The sequence below is a fragment of the Anastrepha obliqua genome, chromosome 1 (assembly GCF_027943255.1).
Source record: "Anastrepha obliqua isolate idAnaObli1 chromosome 1, idAnaObli1_1.0, whole genome shotgun sequence".
Classification (NCBI taxonomy): Eukaryota; Metazoa; Arthropoda; class Insecta; order Diptera; family Tephritidae; genus Anastrepha; species Anastrepha obliqua.
In genome coordinates, this window is record NC_072892.1 from 91589856 (window position 1) to 91609728 (window position 19873).

Consider the following 19873-nt stretch of genomic DNA (forward strand, 5'->3'; position numbering starts at 1 on the left):
TGAACTGGTATAACTTACTGTCTTACAAACACATGTGATTTAAGGCAGCTCTATTCCAGTGTTGCCAATATATGTTGATTTATAACAGTTGCTCCAACTTTTCGCCTCTTGCTAACGCTTGACGAAAAGAAGAGGCCTTATGTAATATGTAAGCACCCTATTATTTTATGACATGCGTCGACAATCATCAGATATAAACAAATAGAATTGCTTCAAAAATGTTGAACCTGAATTAAGTTTAAATAAGTATAAATTTAGTAAATGCAGTTACTACAGTAAATAATAATTTGACCAATTTTAATATGCATGATTTACCCATTTTTCAGATTAAATTTTCCCTGCTAAATCCTTCATTGTAGCAAGGTAGTTCCTAGTGTTGAATCAAAGCAAAGTGAACGCCAAGCTCTATGTAGATGGGTCTTTTTTTTACTACAATTTCAAAGTTTTTTAAAGAACATGTGCGTTTATTTGTAAAGCAGTAACATGTATTCAAATTTGGGGGTCAATTTGTTAAGAGCGAGCTGTTTACTTAACAAACCCTCTTTAATTGAGTCATGTTGCGATATAAGATTCTTGATAGATTATGGCCTGATTATGCATACTTCGCACAACTTTTTATTCTTTTCTTTAAATTAAAAATTACATATTCACCTAGCCATTTACTGAATATACATAATGAAGTAACTTTTTTTTTGCTTTTGTTTGTTTCTTTGCAGCACTGATGCCAACGGTTGCCAAAATCGCAAAAAAAGTAGCGGTTTTCGGAAGACGCAATCTTCTGTAGCCGTTACACTGTGGACTACATTTATTTAATATATCGAAACTGCTAAAAAATCACTTTAATAACGTAATCAAACTCCATTATGGCCTTCAAATTTAAAACACACCAATGTAAACGTGCTTTTACCTTTATGCCTTTTGAAAAGTGGTAATGCGAACTTACATAATTGTACCACATCCAACGTCAAGCTCAATTTGATTCACCACCCGAAAGGAAGACATCTGAGTCGTTCATTCGTGATTAAATTTTACAAGACGTTCCACTGTTGAAAGGGTTTGTTCGAAGTGAGTACACGAAAAAATTTTTAGCTCCGGGGGAAATGAATTTTCTGGTTACTGCCTGTCATTGATTGAATAATCATTCTTATGATGAAGTTTAAGTGTTTCCTATTGAAGTATTTGATGAGACAAATTAAAGTATTGAAGTATAAATAAAGCAGAATGTTGTTGATTGTTGAAAATTAGCAGTTTAATTGGTAAAAGTGTATGGATTTGTGTAAAGAAATGTGATTTTTTTCGGCAGCGGTTTCCGCCATCTTGGCGTGGATGTGTATGTGGTAAAATATCTACCATAGAGACACGAATGAGAACAAAAATGAAACGAAACGGTCCATTGCGAACGTCAACGAACGACAGCAGTGAATTTGTCAGTGGAACGAGATCGTTGCAACGTTACGAAAGCGACCCGCAGTTCTGTAGCAAGACTTGGAAAAAATAAATTGTAAAATAAAATATTTTCAAATTATTTGTGTAAAATAGAAGAAATTTAATATTAATGCGATTTATATTCTCCTTTTGATAACGCAATATTAATGCCAAAATGCGTAAAGTTACGGAATTAAAGGCTTGATGAAATTACGTAACTTTTCCAATGGCTTCAGTGAACAAGAATCATGTGGCAGTAATTTGAAAATTCTATCGTCATACCATAAGCAAAAATATGGGGAAAAACAAAAAGTTATTATTTATCTAAACCAAATTATTTTGTTTTATCATCTTTCTTTACAGAGCACCGTGAGCTAGCTTCAATTTCTGGTTGATCCACGTAGCATCATCAAATTAAAATATACAAAATGTTCGTGTCAACAGTCTCTCGTATCGCCCCCGTCGCCAGGACTGCCGTAAGTTTTCACTTATTTATTACAATGATGATTGCAATATATTAAATTTAATATAGGGTGCTAATTGGCCAATAATTTTCATTACATAAGGAGTTAGGAATCGATTTTCCTCGTTTTCTCCATTATTCTTGAACATCGTTGCACGATACCATGATTGGTATGGTATGGTGAACTTTAATGCGGTGAAATATTACATAAGAAAAATTGAGGTTAGGTTGTAGCGGTGTTGTAGCTCTGCAGTTTAGGGAATAGTACCTATTGGAAATTATAGCACTATATTTCATATAGTATAATTAATATTATTTTATATTATCCAATGTTATCGTCACTGCTTGCTTTCGTGGTGTTGGAAGTTTTGTTTTCATTGGAGAACATGCTTCATTGTATAACATTGCTAACTAGTGTTACCTTTTGAGGTTAAAACCGGTACATTTGCCAATAAGAGTATCGAGATGTTTGGATTCCTAAGAAAACTTTACAAGTAGTTTCTTGAAATAGTACATTTTTTTTTTAATTGAAAACATTTTAAAAAACTCAAGACTAAGTGAAAACAACATTCAAGAACACGAACAGCAGAAAATATACATGACCAACCTTAGTGCACAGTATTTACTATTTCTCACTTACTATTGCATAACGGTGTCATGTTTTTGTGGTAGTTGCACTCCTTGGCACTATTATTTACATTTATATTCTTATATAAAAAACTTAATTACGTAAACTTCAGAAGAAAAGGAATTTAGGATTAATAATTAAATTCATCCGTCTGCCAAGTTCCCTAGCGATATTTCATAAAGGCAGAGGGGCTGGAATATTTGGTGCCTCTGGGTGAAGTGTATCCAATCAGTCCGTGTGTGAAGATAAATTTGTGGGGAAACTTTGGAAATGAGCGGTTCGCCATTTTAAGCGACAATCAATCTTCACCTGAACATCTATTTTGAGGCTAAATATTCAATAGTTCCGGCACGTTTATGGACTAAACTTACATAAACATACATATATATTAGAGAAGAGGGGCATGTACGCTCCCCTCCAACCAGTACCATCTGGATGAATAGAGAGTATAATAGGATTTAAGGTCATTCCACTATTTTGTATCTTATACAAGAAAACCAATTGAACTGGATAGAGTCAACTCAAAAACTAGAAAAGTGTTTTAGAATCGATTAAAAACAGTTGAGTGTAGGAGGCCATTTTGTAGTGTTAAATTTTAAGTAAAAGCTTGATGAAAATTTAATTCAAATAATTAACATAATTCTTAGTAGCACATAATATATATATTTATTTATTTTTATATTTTCAGCTCCTTAACGGCTCAAAGCAATACTTGCGACCATTGAGCAGCGCTGTGATTAGCCAGAGTCAATCCTTGGCCGCTCAGAACACAACCCCCGTTGCATTACTGCCACAAATCAGGTCATTCCAGACCTCTCCAGTCACTCGTGACATTGATTCAGCTGCCAAATTCATTGGTGCTGGTGCTGCAACAGTCGGAGTCGCCGGTTCCGGTTAGTATTGGAAGATTCCACATGTGTTTGCTTAACATAATAGCGAAAGAAGGTAGCGGAAAAATGCATTGAATACTGTGAATGTTTGTTTTTAGAAGTCAGTTGCAATCTAGCATCTGGGGCACACATACGAGTATTTTTTATCAATGCCTTACATAACTCTTAACGGGAAGTGTATATGCTTTGGTGAAATGTAGATTACTCCAATATTGCCTCGGGAAGGTCTGAGAGTTGGTCGAAGTTCAATTCAAACACGCTGTGGTGCGTGTGAACTTAAACCGATATATTTTCTAGCAGGAAACTTGTATGATTAAGAGGCAAAGGGACAAGAAATTCTGAATGCCCGACCACCTGGTTGAGCATTCATTGAAATCCTTTGTGGCCAGCAATTTTAGTGCGATGTGCTTGCTGCATTCTATGCAGAACTCAATTCAGACTAATCTGCGACTGACTGCGCATAAGCAAAACTAAACAGAAACTCTGCTTATCTGCAACTTTCTTTCGCTTCTTGTTAGTGGTTTATTAATTTTTATTTTCTTTTGCAAAAACTTCCAATACAAACAGGTGCTGGTATCGGAACAGTATTCGGTTCCCTCATCATTGGTTATGCCAGAAATCCATCGTTGAAACAACAGTTGTTCTCATACGCTATCTTAGGTTTCGCCTTGTCTGAAGCTATGGGTCTGTTTTGTCTTATGATGGCCTTCTTGCTGCTCTTCGCTTTCTAAAGTGTTTGACATTGAGAGATTATAAATAACAGAAACAGCAACAACACCAGCTCCACCACTTTTTGTTTTTAAAAAACATCCAATAATACAAACACTTTTATTTAAGTTTAAAACGAAAATAAAAATACTATGATAAAAAAACTAAAAATGTGCAGAATACGTTGAACTAAAGCGAATATTAACATTATTGAAAACAGAAAATGTAGAAGCAAGTCAATTGCAAATACAATATATGGTAATAAAAAGAGATATGCGCCGCATCGGATATTCTACAGATCGAATGACAAGTTTAAGAAACCATGTGCAAATCAGAATCGAATAAGCTGTATGGAATAGTTCAGTCACAATCGCATATAAAAGCATCGTAGCAACAGGAATCACATTTTGAAAAGAACTGAATAAAGATAATTCAAAATACATTAACCTGCTCTCGAGCAGCAGACGATTTAAATCTTTAATAAGTGAAAAAATATACTGGATTTTATGGTCCGTCATTAGAAATGTGCACATGTTTATTTTCTTATCATATGAGCAATACAGTTTGCAAATCCCATGATATGTGAGCCCTTGTTTGTCCTGTATGCGCTCTCGTTAAACAATCAACAAATGCAGGAAACATGCGAAACAATAATGGAATGCAGTGTGTAACTTATACTGATGCTAAAAGTTGATTACTTATTACTTATCGATTTTGATTTGTATATATACATACAGATATATTTTTTATGCATGAGATCACAACATATTGTTGCTGCGTACGCATTTCTTAGATAATTACTATATAAGAACGAATGAAAAGAATTGAGTCTTAAGCATATACTACTTACACTGCTCATTTAACTATAATAATTTATCCATAGATGCATTCTAGATTGTGACATAAATTAGGCATTGAATAAAATCAAGATGGAGTTCATGAATGGTTAAACATATGTATGGAGAGGTTTTCATTTACTTAGCTCGCGAAGTGCAAGGTAAACTTGCTTTGAATTCCTTTAGCCATGCAGGATAATATATGATTGGCGCCTACACTCTTTTCAGGAGTTTGACCAAGCTCCTCTTATTTATGGTATGCATCTTGATGTTGCAGAGTAATAGAAGTAATGAAATGATTTCTAAGATTTTATTGTTTTAACAAAGAATGGACTACTATGCCAGGTTAAGAACATAGACTTTGTTAGTGGCTTTCCGAAGTTGCAGGAATTTTCGCATTTTGATTACTGTAATACATTTTGTTCATTAGTTTTAAATCATATGATGCAACATGAGGTACGTGTATAAAGTTTGAATGAACTTGAGGGAATAGTTTTTGAAAAATAAATTTTTGGGGAAAGTTTTAGTGGTTTTCATATCTATATAAATTGAGTCGTCTACCATAGCAGCTTTTAAGCAAGACACAAAATCAACTGCTTCGATTGAACTGATCAGGGCTTTATTGTTGTTGCAGCAACATAAACAACATATTCTCATGTACGGGGAATGCTGCTGGTTCTTGGCCATATTCCAAATTATAGACATAAAAAATAAATCGTTTAAAAAATAGCCAATGTATCAATGGATTAGTCCGTCATACATATACAGATTTTTTTTTTAACTAAAAAAGAGCGTCCAGGAACGAAAAAAAACTTGAAATTATATTCAACCATGCCATTTGTGAGTTATATTTTCAGGTGAGGCACCGCAAAATGTGCAGAAAAAATGTACATAAAACAAAAACAGACATTGCTCTAATAGCAGCTATGGTAATAGTAGTAGCGGAAGCTGGAAAGCAAAAATAAGTTTGCAAGTAGCGCTCCGGGCGATTCCCATTTTTTTACTACTACTACAACTACAGAGAGCACTGAGCATTTTGTTTGAATATTACTCTAAGTTACTAGCAGTAACTAAACGTAGCTTGGAGCGGGGCAAAATAGTTGATTCCGCGTTTTGTGCTACCTGTTCCACTACTATCTGTATAAGTTCAGAGCAGTAGCGAGAGCAGACCATTGCTTTCGTTGTTATTACTGCTATGAAGTAGTTAATACAAACCCTATTCTAAGCGATTATATAAGGGAGTATAAATTAACTTTATTGTGATTTAAAGTTTAAAAAGATATATTCTATAGTGCTCTATAGCACATCTTATCTTCATTACAACTAAAAATTTACTGATTTAAAACATATAAAAGGCATAGAATTCTTAATCTAAGCAATTCTCTAATGCATAAAGATGTATGCACATACTTACGAAAATTCGTTTTGATAAAATTAACCGTGATTTTTATATGGGGAAAAACATGTTAATGAAATTTTAGTCTAACTTTTATTTATTAATTTTTATTTAAAATTTTACTAAGATATTTCATTCACCAACATAAACCATATGAATTCTTAAATCGTTTTTTTTTTTTGCTTTGTGTAATTTTTTTAATTAAGTCTAGACTACGTAAGTTGTTGTTGTTGTAGCAGCATAAACATTCCCCATACTTACAAAAGGGGGAATGCTGCTGGAGTGACAGTCCTTGGCCGGATATAAATCCGGGTCGTTTCGGTAACGTAGAACCGACTGTCGTGGAAACGAGACTACGTAAGTTATTTACATTGCTTTTTTATTTAAGAATTTATTTTAACTGAAACAGTTGTGTTTAAGTTCAACACTTCTTTTCATCACCTTTTAAAGATTTGTACGGCCTTCAGTCGGAAAAAAGTCTAAAAGAAAAAAAGTTATTGAATTTATATATATTAAAGCATTTAGTAACGTAGTAATTTCATCAATGAGTTTGAGCTTAGTTAAAATTGTTTTTTGCTTCATGTGAGCTGCTCTACACCAAGGATGGCAGAATACATGGTTGCGCCTTCCGAATTCACTGTAAACAAACAAAAAGAAGGGGAATTACTTGTTTGTGAAGAAGAACAGTAGGCGGAAGCAATGGAAACAACCAAGGTGGATTTATTATAGGTGACAGCAACCACATATAAGTATTTGTTGTTGCGTTTGGTCCAAGCATCACGTCAAAATCAGTAATCAAATGTCAACATACGAATGTAAACATACCAATACATACAAAACAAAGCATATCATTTTGACATAAGCCATATCTACGGCGAAAAATTCACCTGGGTGAATGCTGTCACCTATAATAAATCCTTCTTGGAAACAACTAAATACAAGAAAGTATACACACACATACATACTTTCTGGCGGCTTCAGACTCATTTGTGCTTTCACAACGGCTTTATACTCATTTTTGCTTTCACAATTTAATTTCGCCTCATTTTGTTGGTTTTGTATTGGTAAGGGACCTGACGGCAAATTTGTTAAAATCGCGAAAAATAAAATAACTGCTTTGGAAAGATGCTATCTATAATACTTAGTTCGCCGTGAATGTGAACTACTACCCCTAAGTCCAGGCGTATCTATACAATGTTGCTGCGTTAGTGACTTCACCTTCAAAAGTGATAGAACGCGGCATTTCGTTTTCATTAGCTGGTTTAGTTTAAATGTCACAAATCGTAATATTACCAAGCCATTCATTGTGTTTTCAGAAACATTTCTTCATAATTTATCTGTTTTATTCATTTGTTTTGTATTAGTATGTTGCCGATGTCAAACTTGTCAAATTCGCGAAAAATAACGTAACTGTTTTCAGAAGACATCACCTCCTGTATTCAATTCGCCTTACTGCACTTTTAAGAAATTCGCTCTGATTAAATTTTTTGACAACTGTAGCTCATTTACACGTGTGGGGTTTGTTTTTAAATTTTCGCGAGATTGCAAATCGAAGAAATATTTGAAAATGAAAAGAAAAGCACAATTAGAAGCTGAAACAGACTCCGAATATTATTCGGACGATAAATCCGATGAAGAGGTAAGTACTTTGCATATGTTTCGAACATGTAAAATTTAAAACAAAAATTTCAACAGCTTCAGGAAGCGTTTGCGCGTGGCGACCTTAAACCCGGCTTAAACATTGAATTCAATGCAGAAAAGAAGAAAGTCAACAATATTGTAAGGGTAGATAATTAAATAAAGAAATTCATTTTAAACATATCAACATTTACAGCCACAACTGTTGTCCAAAGCTGATGAAATTAAACTAGATTTGCCATGGGTTGAACGAATGGATATGGTAAACGATTTGGCTCCTTTGGCACCTGAAATGGTCATACAATTAGAAAAGCATGATCAGAAACGTGTTAATATGTTTAAGGGCAATGCTAAAATTCCTTACATACGACCGGAAGAAGATCCGGTACTAAATGATTTTAAGCGAGAAATGCTCTTTCATCGCCAAGCTCAAGCTGCAGTAATAGAAGGAATAAAACGTTTACACGAAGTAGGAATTGTTACACGGCGTCCCGATGACTATTTTGCCGAAATGGCAAAATCTGATGAACACATGCAAAAGGTGCGAGCTAACCTGATGGCCAAGCAGGAGGGTCAAGCAAAGTCTGAGCGCATTAAACAAATACGTGAGCAACGCAAAATGGGTAAACTACTTGCTAAACAAACAAAAGTACAGCGGGAAATGGAAAAGAAAGATATGCTGGATAAGCTGAAGAAATTCCGTAAAGGAAAACTTAAGAATCTTGATTTCCTTGAAGATGCCAAGGCTTTAGAATCGCAGAAGAAAAAATCGGCTGACAAACGGAAACAACGTAATAAAAAGTTTGGCTTTGGTGGTAAAAAGAAGGGGCTAAAGCGAAACACAAAATCTTCGGCGGGGGGCCTGGAAAAGGTGAAAAACTTCCGAAAAGGTTCTAAGGCGTCGAGCAGTGGCAACAAACGCTTAGGTAAATCACGTCGAATGAATGCTAAATCAAGGAAATAAAATAATAGTTTAGAATTTTTAGTTAAGGCATATACATTTTAATAAACAATAGGTTTATAAATAAAACAATATCATAATTTTTATTTAACTACTACTGTTTCCTCTTTTTGGACTTTTTCAATTTTTTCCTGTTTTCTTCGACTTTCTCATCGCAACCTTTGCAGTTGTTTTCTCTTCGCTTTTTTGGCGGAATATCAGTGCAATCGACTTCCAAGTCTGTATTAGTTGCAGCTAGCTCAAGATGTCTAGTTTCTTTTGTTTTACGCTTATTTTTCTTTTGTTTTAAATTGTCTGCATCAACTGAGGCATTATCACTTAATTGAATTATTTCTTCTTTTTCATTTTTCCCCCTTTTAAAAGTGTCCTCTGAGGTAGATTGGGAAACTTTATGTTTCTTTTTAACAGAAATGCAAGTTTCGGTTGCAACTAAGTTTTTAGACAGTTCTGAGTCGGGGTCACCATCTACAACATCTTCTTCCTTTTTACTTTTCTTTTTACGCTTAATTTTTTTTGAGTCTTTTTCGTCAGGTTGTCCTACAGATTGCTTCTTGCGTTCTTGCATTCTTGCCAAAAGTTCTTGTTCCTGTTGCTCTATTCGTGACAACTTTCCACTTAGCTTTAAGCCATGCCGCGCTCCTTTATGCGCCGTTCTTCCTCCACATGCCCGAAATAACTCGTCATCCGTCAGTGTTTTGTATTGTGTTACGGATATGTCGGCGACGGTAATTTTGTTTGGATTCTCTCTTTCATCGCCAGATTTGGTAAGAGTGGCAGATTGAATGAAGTTATCATACCTCGCATCACTTGTAATGCGACCTTCCTTAGCTTTCTTCAATTTCTTCAGCGAATATCCCTTGGTAGATATTTCTACGCTGTCATGTTTATTCTTCAGATCCATGCTTACACCATTTTTCCCAGACTTCACTTCCACATTGCCTGCAGCTTCGTTGAAGACACGCTCCCACCAGTGATTGTTAAAATCACTGGCCGCTTGATCTGAACCCAGACCAGCATTGTCAAATTTCATTACTGCTTTGAGGGGCTTGATAATGCCATCGCTATTCTTTCCCAAGCCTTCTCCTTCTTTCCAGCCGTATTTATTTAATATATTGCGGGCGAAATCCATTGCAACTTTTATTGTTTACTTGCACGAACGTGTAGTGTTGTTCCGATAACAACAAATACTCGATACTTTGTTAAAGCACTGAGTACTTTTTGTACTCGAGTGCTTCATGCATGAGTCAAGATACTCAGTACGGGGTTAAGGTACTGACTTGCTTTTATTTTAAGAATTTTTGTTTTCAAATCGTTTGAATCATACTGAAGTTCTTCGATAATACTTGTACATCGGAGTTAAAAAACTGATTCGGCTCAGTACAGTTGTATAGTATTACTGCTATAGCTACAACTATAGATATAGGACCCTATATTCAAATGTCTTACGATTTTTGGAAGCACCACCGAGCTTGAGCAGTAAAAGATTTTGATGAATTTTTGAGATTTAACATATAGCAGCACCAAATTCGGCCGCAAGAAGTAACCCGTCAGAAGAATTAGAAGATCTTGGACACAATTCCAATCCTTTAAAAAATAGCAAAGAAGTTTTCTTCTGTGAATTTTAGAATAAATCCGATAAAAGTAAATATCGAGTACATGACGGTATCGGACAACACTTCTTGAATGATAAAAGAGGGTTGAAGAGATGCCACACTTAGTCTTTTAATAAAATTCATAGCCGAATCCCTTATATCGATAGATTTCTACAATGATCGTAACTGCATTTAAATTATTTTGCGAAAGCAAAGCACATTGAATAGCATTAGACCATCTGGTTTGATTTTTTCTATTTATTTTATTATTTATTGCTATAACTGTAAATCTTTCTTTACAGATTTTTACATTTTAGGGACGAAAAATGCATAGCTTTTGTTTTTTCTCTACAGGTAGTAGTACTGTTCAATGTGCCTGGGCGGAAGTGAGAAAAGTAGGAGTGGCAAGGGTCAAATTAAAACATTTTGATATGATTGATTACGTGCACATCCATCACAACATTTCTCGTAAGTCTAGATAACTGTATTTTTTATTACAAAAATTCCAGAAAATGATTTTTGATTTCTGAATATTTCCGAAAATTATTCATAAACTATATTCAGTTAAAAACAAAATTTCACAAGGACATACAATTTTTGTGACTCATAATATATTTTTCCCTTTCAGTTCATCAAAAATGGACTTATTAATTTGTTAACATGTTTTCATTTAAGTTTTTAATGTTTTGTTCACATATTAATTAAAATTCAGTACTCTTTCTAATATATGTTGCACTTCGAGACTTATTTGCGGAGAGCAGCTATTTCAGTCAACGGTTATCAGCGAAGTGATAAGCAGTTTAATTGTTCACGGTTTATGTCTGCGCGATTTCAAGTCATTTCATATTTAAATTAATTATTGTTCTCAATTAGCATGAAAACAAAATCGGTATCATTTCCATTATTTTTAATTTTTAGCATAATATTAATATTTTGTGCCGCATTGCCAAGAGTGGAGATTGGGGATTTGCAATTACAATATTTAAAACGAGCTCGTCGTCAAATCGATATAAATTTGTCTGCTGAACATGATGACAAAGAAGATGAAACAGAAATAGCTTTAGAAGCTATAGCCAATCTGTGGCGTAGTGCTGACAGTAAAACACAGATTGAAGGAGCAGCCAAAGTGGTACATAGCAGTAGTTCGCAACACGCGGGAAATACACATTTTTCAGGACGTTTACATGTTCATCACGATTACAGAAGAAAGTGATATTGTTAATTAGTTGGTAAATGGCATTTTTAGTTGGAAAATTATTGTTTTCAACAATATTAGTTCAGCTAGTTATTAAGATAATATATGCAATATTGACTTACTAAATAAAATGTATACCATGAGCTAATAAATAAATTATTTATTGACTCATCGTCTTAGAATACAGATTACAATCTACATATGCACATACATAGGTATACCATATACGTAATATATTTATATTTAAAAATATGTTGTATCAGCAGCTCCACAAATATTAAATTCGACTTAACTGTTATCAGTGCGCCGATAAGCTGTTCTAAATAGGGTTTTTGGTGCCGATTTTTTAACTTTTTCTTCACATAAACCACTAAGCAATTTTTGACAAATATGAGATTATCTATTGTATTTATACATATTTTAATTTTGTTGCGCTGTGCAGCCTTGCAGCGGATGTTATCGGAAGAAAAATCCAATCCAGAGAATTACTTTGAACGATTTCGTCGTCAGCTTGATTTAATATTATCCGCTGATCACGATAATCAGCACAAAACGGACATTACACTAGAGGCATTAGCAAACCTTTGGCGCAGTGCTGATAGTAAAACAACGGTTAATGGTGGAGTTAAAGTGGTTCATACCAAAAATACTTTGGATACAGATAGCACCAAACTTTCAGCGCGTCTTGATTTGAACTTCGAAATTGGAGGAAAGTGAATTATGATGTGAGCTAATAAGCAATTTATTGTAATATATTCCGTATCTAAATTTGTAACCAATATTAACGAAGATCTTCATATTAAATATAACTACACTCGTATACGTAAGTTATAAATTAAAATGTATTGCTAACTAACATGTTTTATGTTTGTATTTCCATTAAAGAAGTAAATAATGTTGTATATTTCCGATTAACATATTTTGAATGTTTTAACATTATTTTTTATACATTACATTATTTTTATATTTTGGTATTTACTCTTATCAAATACTTATAACTTTACACGCTTTATGTCATCCATGCGAAAATCTGTACGTAGGGCCAAGAGCATCCTAATTTCTTGGGGTGTTAAGCGCCATGAAGGCGTCTCATTTTCATTTTCAGGGCTCCAGTAATCTGAAAATTCATCCACCTTTTCCAAATTTAATATTGTTGCTATCTGTGTTAGACGTGTCATTTTGTCGCGCACAGACCATGACGTAACTCCAGTTAAATATGAACTGAGTGCACGAATTTCCTGGTCGAGAATAAGACCACCCAGACGATTGAATGACGTTTTCTTTATTGCTCTTTCCAGCCTCGCAGTTGTATCTGACGCCAAAATGCTTACGAAAGCATCGAAATTCCGTGGAGTTAGTACATTTTTGAATTGACTTAAGAAACCATCGAGTTGCACAATAAGCGTTTGGATAAAGGTTTCACCAGCTTCGTAATCGGCCAATTCTTCTTCGGATAAAATGTGACTGTGGTTGAGAAATTGATCAACCCAGGGATTCAAGCGCGGTTTAATTGCGCTCGATCTTAATTGAGTCATACCAAAATTCACACAGGCTTTTAAGGTATCCCTTACAGTTCTCAATTCAGAAATGCAACTATCTACTATCCGCCGCTCAGTAGCTGATATTGATGGAAAGGAACTTTTAATATCCTGCTCGATTGTTTCCCACAAAGTTTCGAGGTATTCCGTTGACATATCTGCATTATTTAGGCGATTAATAAAGTTACTGCGTGCTTTTTCACTGTCGTTTGATTGCAATTTTCCATGCTGAACTGCAATTTGGATGGCACTATAAGCCAAATCTGTATAGCCGGAAGGATATCCATTTTTAAGTGGAATTTTTAATGCGTTTATAAAATTGTATAGACAGGAAGCAGCATTGTTGATTACAGCACACAATCCGTTAACAGATTGTGTCGTCAGCGACCGGCGAATACATTTGCGCAGAATATAGAAAACATCATCCACCATAGAAGAGCACTGTTGACCAATTTCAAAAGTGTCTAAAGATATTGCTTTATGTACACTTTCTTCCATAAAATGCCTCTCGAGCAGCAGGTAAGTACTTAGTAGTTCCTGCATTTGACGACTAAGATCTGAATTGTTAAAGAGCGACGTTAAACGTTGTGTCTGACGTTCTTTCTCGATTTCCTCTGCATCACTGGCGTCAATGTCCGACTTTACTTTACGCCTTAAAAACCTGAAGTACAGTTCCACACGGGAATGCATGATTGTGAGCTCTACAATAATTGGGTCAATATCTTTTGGTTGCGGTTTATCTGTGTTAATAGGCGACTTTTGATATGGACTAAGAGATGGCATATTTCCGCTCGCAGAGCGATTGTAGTCGTTGATTTGTTGAATTATATCGTGTATACGCCTATTTTTGTTAAACTCCAAGACAACATTTTTCACCTCGGAGTCGCATTCATTTTGTAGCAATATAGCTAAGGTAATTAGATATCCGGACCCATAATACGTTTCTATTATGGGTTTATTCACTTCAATTACTCGTGCGAAATTTTCTAGTAAAGTTGTTAAAGTATCTGCAAAAGCAACTGGCAAGCGGTTCTCCGCCTTTGCTATATCCAATGAAGTACGCAATTCTTTTTCTGATTTTACAGCCAATTTCATACATATATATTTACCGAATTTCTCGATACCATCATAATGTATTCCCAATAGCGGAAATAATTTCAAAAAGCGCTCCACAGATGCCAAGTCATCTCTATTAACAGCTTCATCAAAGCGCAGCATTACAAGTCTGCGCATTTTCTCCGTTGCATTTTCTAGTGTATGGACAGCCTCGCTTACAGATGTCACTGAGCCATTTGAGCCGACATCACCAGCCGTACGCTGTAGCACATTTTGGTCGATTGATAAAAAACGTCCAATCAGTGCAGATCCTTTTTCATAGTCTTCTTCATCAATTGCTTTCAAAACACCTTGACTACAAAGTTGTAGATCTATCAAATCGTGTACACGTTGTTGACATTCAGATGCGCGACTCCGAGCCAAATCTACACAACGTACTTTAGCACTTACTGATTCAGCTAAATTCGCAGTGTGTGAAATTTGCATACTCAATTTTCTTGTATCAGTACCCACTGTATTTAAAGCACCAAGAAAATATCCAATCGCACTCATTTTGGATTCTATTAGAGACTGCTTGGACAACAGATTTTCCAAATTACAATTGATTTCATCCTCTTCCTCTGCTATTTTCTGCAAAATTGTTTGCATATCCTCCGTGGTACTAATTTCGGCGTTGGATAACATTTCTATTTAGAAACACATTTATAATTATACTTTTGAAGTTTTTATTGAAGAAGTATCAGGTTAAGTCCTGGAATTTAATAATTTAAAGTTATTAAAGTTTTAATGGGGTTGATGCAAAATTGCAATATATTGTCGTGTCAGTAATGTAAACAATTTCGATGACAGCCTTTAAATTAATATCGATTATCGGTGACATTTTTAACGTTTCATACTATTTGAAGGGCCTTTTCCCTATGAATATATAAAAATTAAACCAAAAAAGGCTCTTGATTGTGTTAACAATTCTGACGTGAGTTTTTTATCCATATCAAAACCGTTTGTTTTAGGGGCCTGATGAACTAGTGTTGTCTGGTAGGGAATGAATAAAATAGAAAGTAATATTAAATTTTGTTTTAAAGGATAACTGGAAAAAATTGTACGGTTAATATTCGGACTGTAAAAATATTTAATAACCAATATGAATATTAAGGCATTTATAAAATTTCTTTATCATATAAAGTGAAACTTGTTTTTCCCGATTTACACAAGGAGACATTTTGAAGGGAAACATTTGAAAGGGAATCATTTTGTTCGTGGGAGAACAGAGAGGAGTTTTGTTTCCCGTACTGGCTTGGTGTTTTTTAATCTTATTGTCAATCTTAAAGAAGTAAACGTCAAAATCAACAAATTATGCTGAAAACAATTTTGCCTGTTGACCGCGAATGAATCTAAAGAAAATTTCTCCAGATGTCTGTGTATGTAAATCGGGACTTTCAGAATAATGCAATTTACATTTTTTTTACTACTGCCATTGGTCCAACGGTTACTCACTTAAAGTAAGCTCATATATGCATTAATTACCAATAAATCCACAAAACTAATCTATCCGTTCGCATATGGCAGATTACTTGCAAAATTCATAACCAGCTTTCAATACTGTTGTGAAAGGTTTTTCTTCATAGAAATTATTTTGGTGGAATATTTCGGTGTTTTTGCTTTGTTTAATTATTATTAACGATATAAAGAAAAGACAAGGAGAAGAAATAGGTAATTTAATTCCGGAATTATCTGCTAATAAACAGTTTAAAAAAATCCGTAAACGACGTTTACTGAGGTTTCAAAAAATTATGGCAGCCATACGCATTCGAAATTCAATATTACATTTTATAATGGCCCTTATTATGAGCAACATTCGATCTTCGACTGTAGTCGAAAGTGCTAATCAAGGTGGATTTATTATAGGTGACAGCATTCACCCAGCTGAATTTTTCGCCGCAGGTATGGCTTACGTCAAAATGATATGCTTTGTTTGTATGTATTGGTATGTTTACATTCGTATGTTTACATTTGCGATTGTACATTGACGTGATGCTTGGACCAAACGCAACAACAAATACATGTAGGGTTTTACTTATATGTGGTTGCAGTCACCTATAATAAATTCGCCTTTGTGCTGATCGAACGAATTTTCATTTGGTATTATGGTGCTCATTTGCTGAAGAATAGGACTATTGTGAATTTCGATCGCTCGACGCATTTACAATAGATAAGCTGATACAGCAAATCAAAATAGAAGAAAAAGCGATTATATTGAAATTTTTTGTTAACAACATTTTTAAAAGTAAAAAAAGTATTTTTTGTGAAAATGAGTATAACGGGAAGTAATAGATGTCCTGGAAAGTAGTAGTAGTACAGAGGCTGATCTGCAATAGACAAATGCACATTTTTATAGCAAATACCGGATTCCATGAATAATTGGCTGTGTTGATGGCACGCATATTAAAATTGTCTCTCCCAGGAAAGAAGTTCAGCATTTATATTACAACAGGAAGGGATCCTACAACATTAATGCTACGATTGTAAGTACACATTTGCATATACTTATGTAAATATGAGTCATACAATATATAATACATACATATATACACATGAAAGAAAATTTGATTATTGACAATGGCTTGCAAGGGTATTGTTCAACTTTTGCTTTCTTTTTGTTTTTTTTTTGCTTTTTTTTATCTTGCTGAAATTATCTCGTCTTGAGTGCGATGTACATCTGGTTCTGAGAGATCACTTAGACTGTAGCTGCGTCGTATGGTTTGCACCAGATTTCCCCCACCCTATTGTGTATAAATTATGTGCACGACAAAGAAATTTATCAGATGCGCAAATAAATCTGTACGTACGTGAATGAACATTAGGCATAAGGTATTTTTAATGCAATTCAACTTAAAATGGTTGTGTTGTGATGATAAATGATTCTAGGTTTTTACAATAAGACAAGGAGTATTAATATTAAAATTGAATAAAAAAATAATGTTGCATATATTAAAAATTAATTGTAAAATTACAAACTAAACGTGTTGTTGTTACACTAATACAAGCAGATGATTATTAATTAATATTATAATTAGTTTTAATTGTGGCGATTCGAGGTTGTTGCTGGCTGGCAAACGTTGCTATCGTCTGCTTAGAGATCATACATAAACTTATTTAAATTCTGCGACAAAAATCTTTCACACATTTTTCTTCTTCATTCAGCCAACTTAGACCCACCCCCTTATAGACCCACCAATGGGTTTTGTATTTGATTTGCTTTGCTTTGCCGCGCGTGTTGCTGTTGTAGTCGTTTTTCGTGCTCTCGTCTTACGTGCTGGCAATTCTCGCGAACGTGCCGCACCTTTTTCCTTCTCATTCAATTCGATTAGCTCCTCTTCGACCCAATGTCCTTGCTTTTGGATCATTCCTATCGCTTTTAGACGCTTGCAAACGGTTGATTTATCAACGCCCAATGATTCAGCAAGCTCTTCTTGGGTTTGGCACGAGTCCTCGTTTACCAATTCCCCCAAATCCGCGTCCTCGAACTTTTTGGGCTGGCCAAGACGCTCCTTGTCTTCGGTGTGAAAATCACCACTTTTGAATCGTCGAAACCAGTACTGACATGTTGAAATCGACGGAGTATGGTCTGGGTAGGCCTCCTGTAGCAATTCATGGGCTTGGGCTGTATTTTTTTTTAAATTGAAGCAGAAAAGCAAAGCTTCCCGCAAATTGCGTTTCGACGGCACGAAAGTTGACATACTCGGAGCACGAAAACACTGCGTTGCTTATACTTCAGCAAAATGACAGATACTGATAAACAAAGCCTAGGGATGAGGCTTTGTCATGAATATATATTCAGTATTGCCAACGCGATAAAGTGATAAATAGCGCCATCTGTGTGTCACCTTTAAAACTAATTCAACCTCCCAATAAATTCCAAGTTTAGGTATGTGATCATACAATGAATATAACTTATATAAAGGCGAAAAATCCAGAAGCTACTCATGATTCTATAGCTTTCAACATGTCGCCATTGAAAGCGAATTTAGACGAGCAACATCTCAATGGCCGTCGCAATATTTGGCTCCTCGGTATGTAATAAACACCAATGGAAATTCCGTTTTTAATAATTTTTGTCTGTCTCGGGTGATGCTGGATACGTTCTAAAACCAAAGGACATACAACAAACAACATGCTAAAGCGAGAAGTTTGTTGCAGGCAAGAGCTCTCCACTATTCTCAAAACAAACAAAAAAAAAAAAAACTACACAAATTATTAATGTGTGTGTAGCTTTGCACAACATTTGTCTGCTTTACAATGTTCAACTTCTGGATGAAGAGTTATCCGATGAGACCCTCAACGATAATGCTGGAGATATTGAAGTGGAGTCAAATAACGGAGAAGCAGAAAACATAAGAAATGAAATTCTTAGAATATTATAGAAAAAACTAAAAAGTATTAAATAAAAACCTTTAAGCCATAGTTCCTTTTTTATTTTTGTTATAAATTTTCTTTATTCAAATATTCGTCATTCGTCAGCCCATACCTGCCAAGGGAAAATAAAAATTTATTTCTACAAACATCACAAAAAAAGCAATTCAGCTCCGTTGTAAACTCCTTCCATTTTTTTGCTGCTTGAACTTTTGTGCAAATCCCTTTTGCGAATTGTGGATTCTCTTCCATTAATGCAACCAGCCTTTCTGATTGCTGTTTGGTACTCACGCCTTTCGACCTGCATAAAATTAACAAAATTAGTAGATGTTTATTATTTGGTTACTATAAAACAATAAATAATCGCAAACAACTTACATTTGAACGAATTTTCCCACAATACGCTACACAATCGAAAGCAAAATTGCATTCGACTCTAAATTCGGTATACAACGAAAATTTCGACAGACATGCACCGCTCACAAGGCGAATTTATTACAGGTGACAGCAAACACATATAAGTAAAACCCTATATGTATTTGTTGTTGCGTTTGGTCCAAGCATCACGTCAAAATCAGTAATCAAATGTAAACATGCCAATACATACAAACAAAGCATATCATTTTGACGTAAGCCATACCTACGGCGAAAAATTCAGCTGGGTGAATGCTGTCACCTTAATAAATCCACCTTGACCGCTCATAATACTAAATTGACATTCGATTTTCGATCTTCGAAAACCAGCGAATATCGAAGATCGAATCCAACTCATAATAGGGGCCAATAAGTAATAAGAGGATGAAGCGTTTATGGACATACGCTTTTTTCTTTTACATGAATGCATAGTTAATAATACCTAACAAACATTTTATTAGAGTTATGTCTGCAAACCTGTTTTCTTTGCCGGCATCCATTTTATTTAGTTTTTACTTTGACGTTGTTCTTTACACGCGTAAAAATAATGATCTATTACATAGAAAACATAGGGTTGTATGTCAAAAAGTACGTTTATTATCTAGGATTATTTTATAATCTTACTTACCTTCCTTTTTTAATACTTTTTCCAACTTCTACTTCTTTCCCACTAGCTGTAATTTTAATTTTAATTTTAATTTTGATTTTACTGTTAATCCTTTT

At 34.6% G+C, this 19873-nt stretch overlaps 5 protein-coding genes across 6 annotated transcripts; 3 read left to right on the forward strand and 2 right to left on the reverse strand.

Annotated features, from left to right (window-relative positions):
* The first annotated feature begins 969 nt into the window (after positions 1–969).
* On the forward strand, positions 970–5069 carry LOC129251388 (ATP synthase lipid-binding protein, mitochondrial). Of its 2 annotated transcripts, none has more exons than XM_054890789.1 (4): positions 970–1065; positions 1789–1901; positions 3205–3409; positions 3974–5069. In XM_054890789.1, the coding sequence occupies exons 2-4, from the start codon at positions 1854–1856 to the stop codon at positions 4135–4137; spliced, it is 417 nt and encodes a 138-aa protein (XP_054746764.1). In that variant the 5' UTR covers positions 970–1065; positions 1789–1853; the 3' UTR covers positions 4138–5069. The 2 variants fall into 2 exon arrangements, with proteins under 2 accessions (XP_054746764.1, XP_054746763.1); XM_054890788.1 differs by lacking the exon at positions 970–1065 and adding an exon at positions 1371–1501.
* Positions 5070–7845: 2776 nt separating this feature from the next.
* Positions 7846–9036, forward strand: LOC129251380 (probable rRNA-processing protein EBP2 homolog). The gene is made up of 3 exons (XM_054890781.1): positions 7846–7985; positions 8042–8125; positions 8181–9036. The coding sequence occupies exons 1-3, from the start codon at positions 7914–7916 to the stop codon at positions 8946–8948; spliced, it is 924 nt and encodes a 307-aa protein (XP_054746756.1). The 5' UTR covers positions 7846–7913; the 3' UTR covers positions 8949–9036.
* LOC129251372 (G patch domain-containing protein 4) lies at positions 8949–10304 on the reverse strand. Its single transcript, XM_054890774.1, has one exon. It carries the CDS (start codon positions 10072–10074, stop codon positions 9040–9042), a length of 1035 nt encoding a protein of 344 aa, XP_054746749.1. The 5' UTR covers positions 10075–10304; the 3' UTR covers positions 8949–9039.
* Positions 10305–11240: 936 nt separating this feature from the next.
* Positions 11241–12573, forward strand: LOC129251409 (uncharacterized). Its single transcript, XM_054890790.1, has 2 exons — positions 11241–11766; positions 12175–12573. Exon 1 carries the CDS (start codon positions 11412–11414, stop codon positions 11748–11750), a length of 339 nt encoding a protein of 112 aa, XP_054746765.1. The 5' UTR covers positions 11241–11411; the 3' UTR covers positions 11751–11766; positions 12175–12573.
* A 123-nt stretch (positions 12574–12696) lies between these two features.
* LOC129251295 (conserved oligomeric Golgi complex subunit 4) lies at positions 12697–15167 on the reverse strand. The gene has a single exon (XM_054890661.1). The coding sequence runs from the start codon at positions 15008–15010 to the stop codon at positions 12725–12727; it is 2286 nt and encodes a 761-aa protein (XP_054746636.1). The 5' UTR covers positions 15011–15167; the 3' UTR covers positions 12697–12724.
* Positions 15168–19873: the final 4706 nt, after the last annotated feature.

Coding starts and splice junctions, on each gene's coding strand:
- LOC129251372 (XM_054890774.1), bottom strand. CDS start 10,074: ATGGATTTCGCCCGCAATATATTAAATAAATACGGCTGGAAAGAAGGA.
- LOC129251409 (XM_054890790.1), top strand. CDS start 11,412: ATGAAAACAAAATCGGTATCATTTCCATTATTTTTAATTTTTAGCATA.
- LOC129251388 (XM_054890789.1), top strand. CDS start 1,854: ATGTTCGTGTCAACAGTCTCTCGTATCGCCCCCGTCGCCAGGACTGCC. Junction 1,902..3,204: donor CCCCCGTCGCCAGGACTGCC/GTAAGTTTTCAC, acceptor TTATATTTTCAG/CTCCTTAACGGCTCAAAGCA. Junction 3,410..3,973: donor AGTCGGAGTCGCCGGTTCCG/GTTAGTATTGGA, acceptor CAATACAAACAG/GTGCTGGTATCGGAACAGTA.
- LOC129251295 (XM_054890661.1), bottom strand. CDS start 15,010: ATGTTATCCAACGCCGAAATTAGTACCACGGAGGATATGCAAACAATT.
- LOC129251380 (XM_054890781.1), top strand. CDS start 7,914: ATGAAAAGAAAAGCACAATTAGAAGCTGAAACAGACTCCGAATATTAT. Junction 7,986..8,041: donor ACGATAAATCCGATGAAGAG/GTAAGTACTTTG, acceptor AAATTTCAACAG/CTTCAGGAAGCGTTTGCGCG. Junction 8,126..8,180: donor AGAAGAAAGTCAACAATATT/GTAAGGGTAGAT, acceptor CAACATTTACAG/CCACAACTGTTGTCCAAAGC.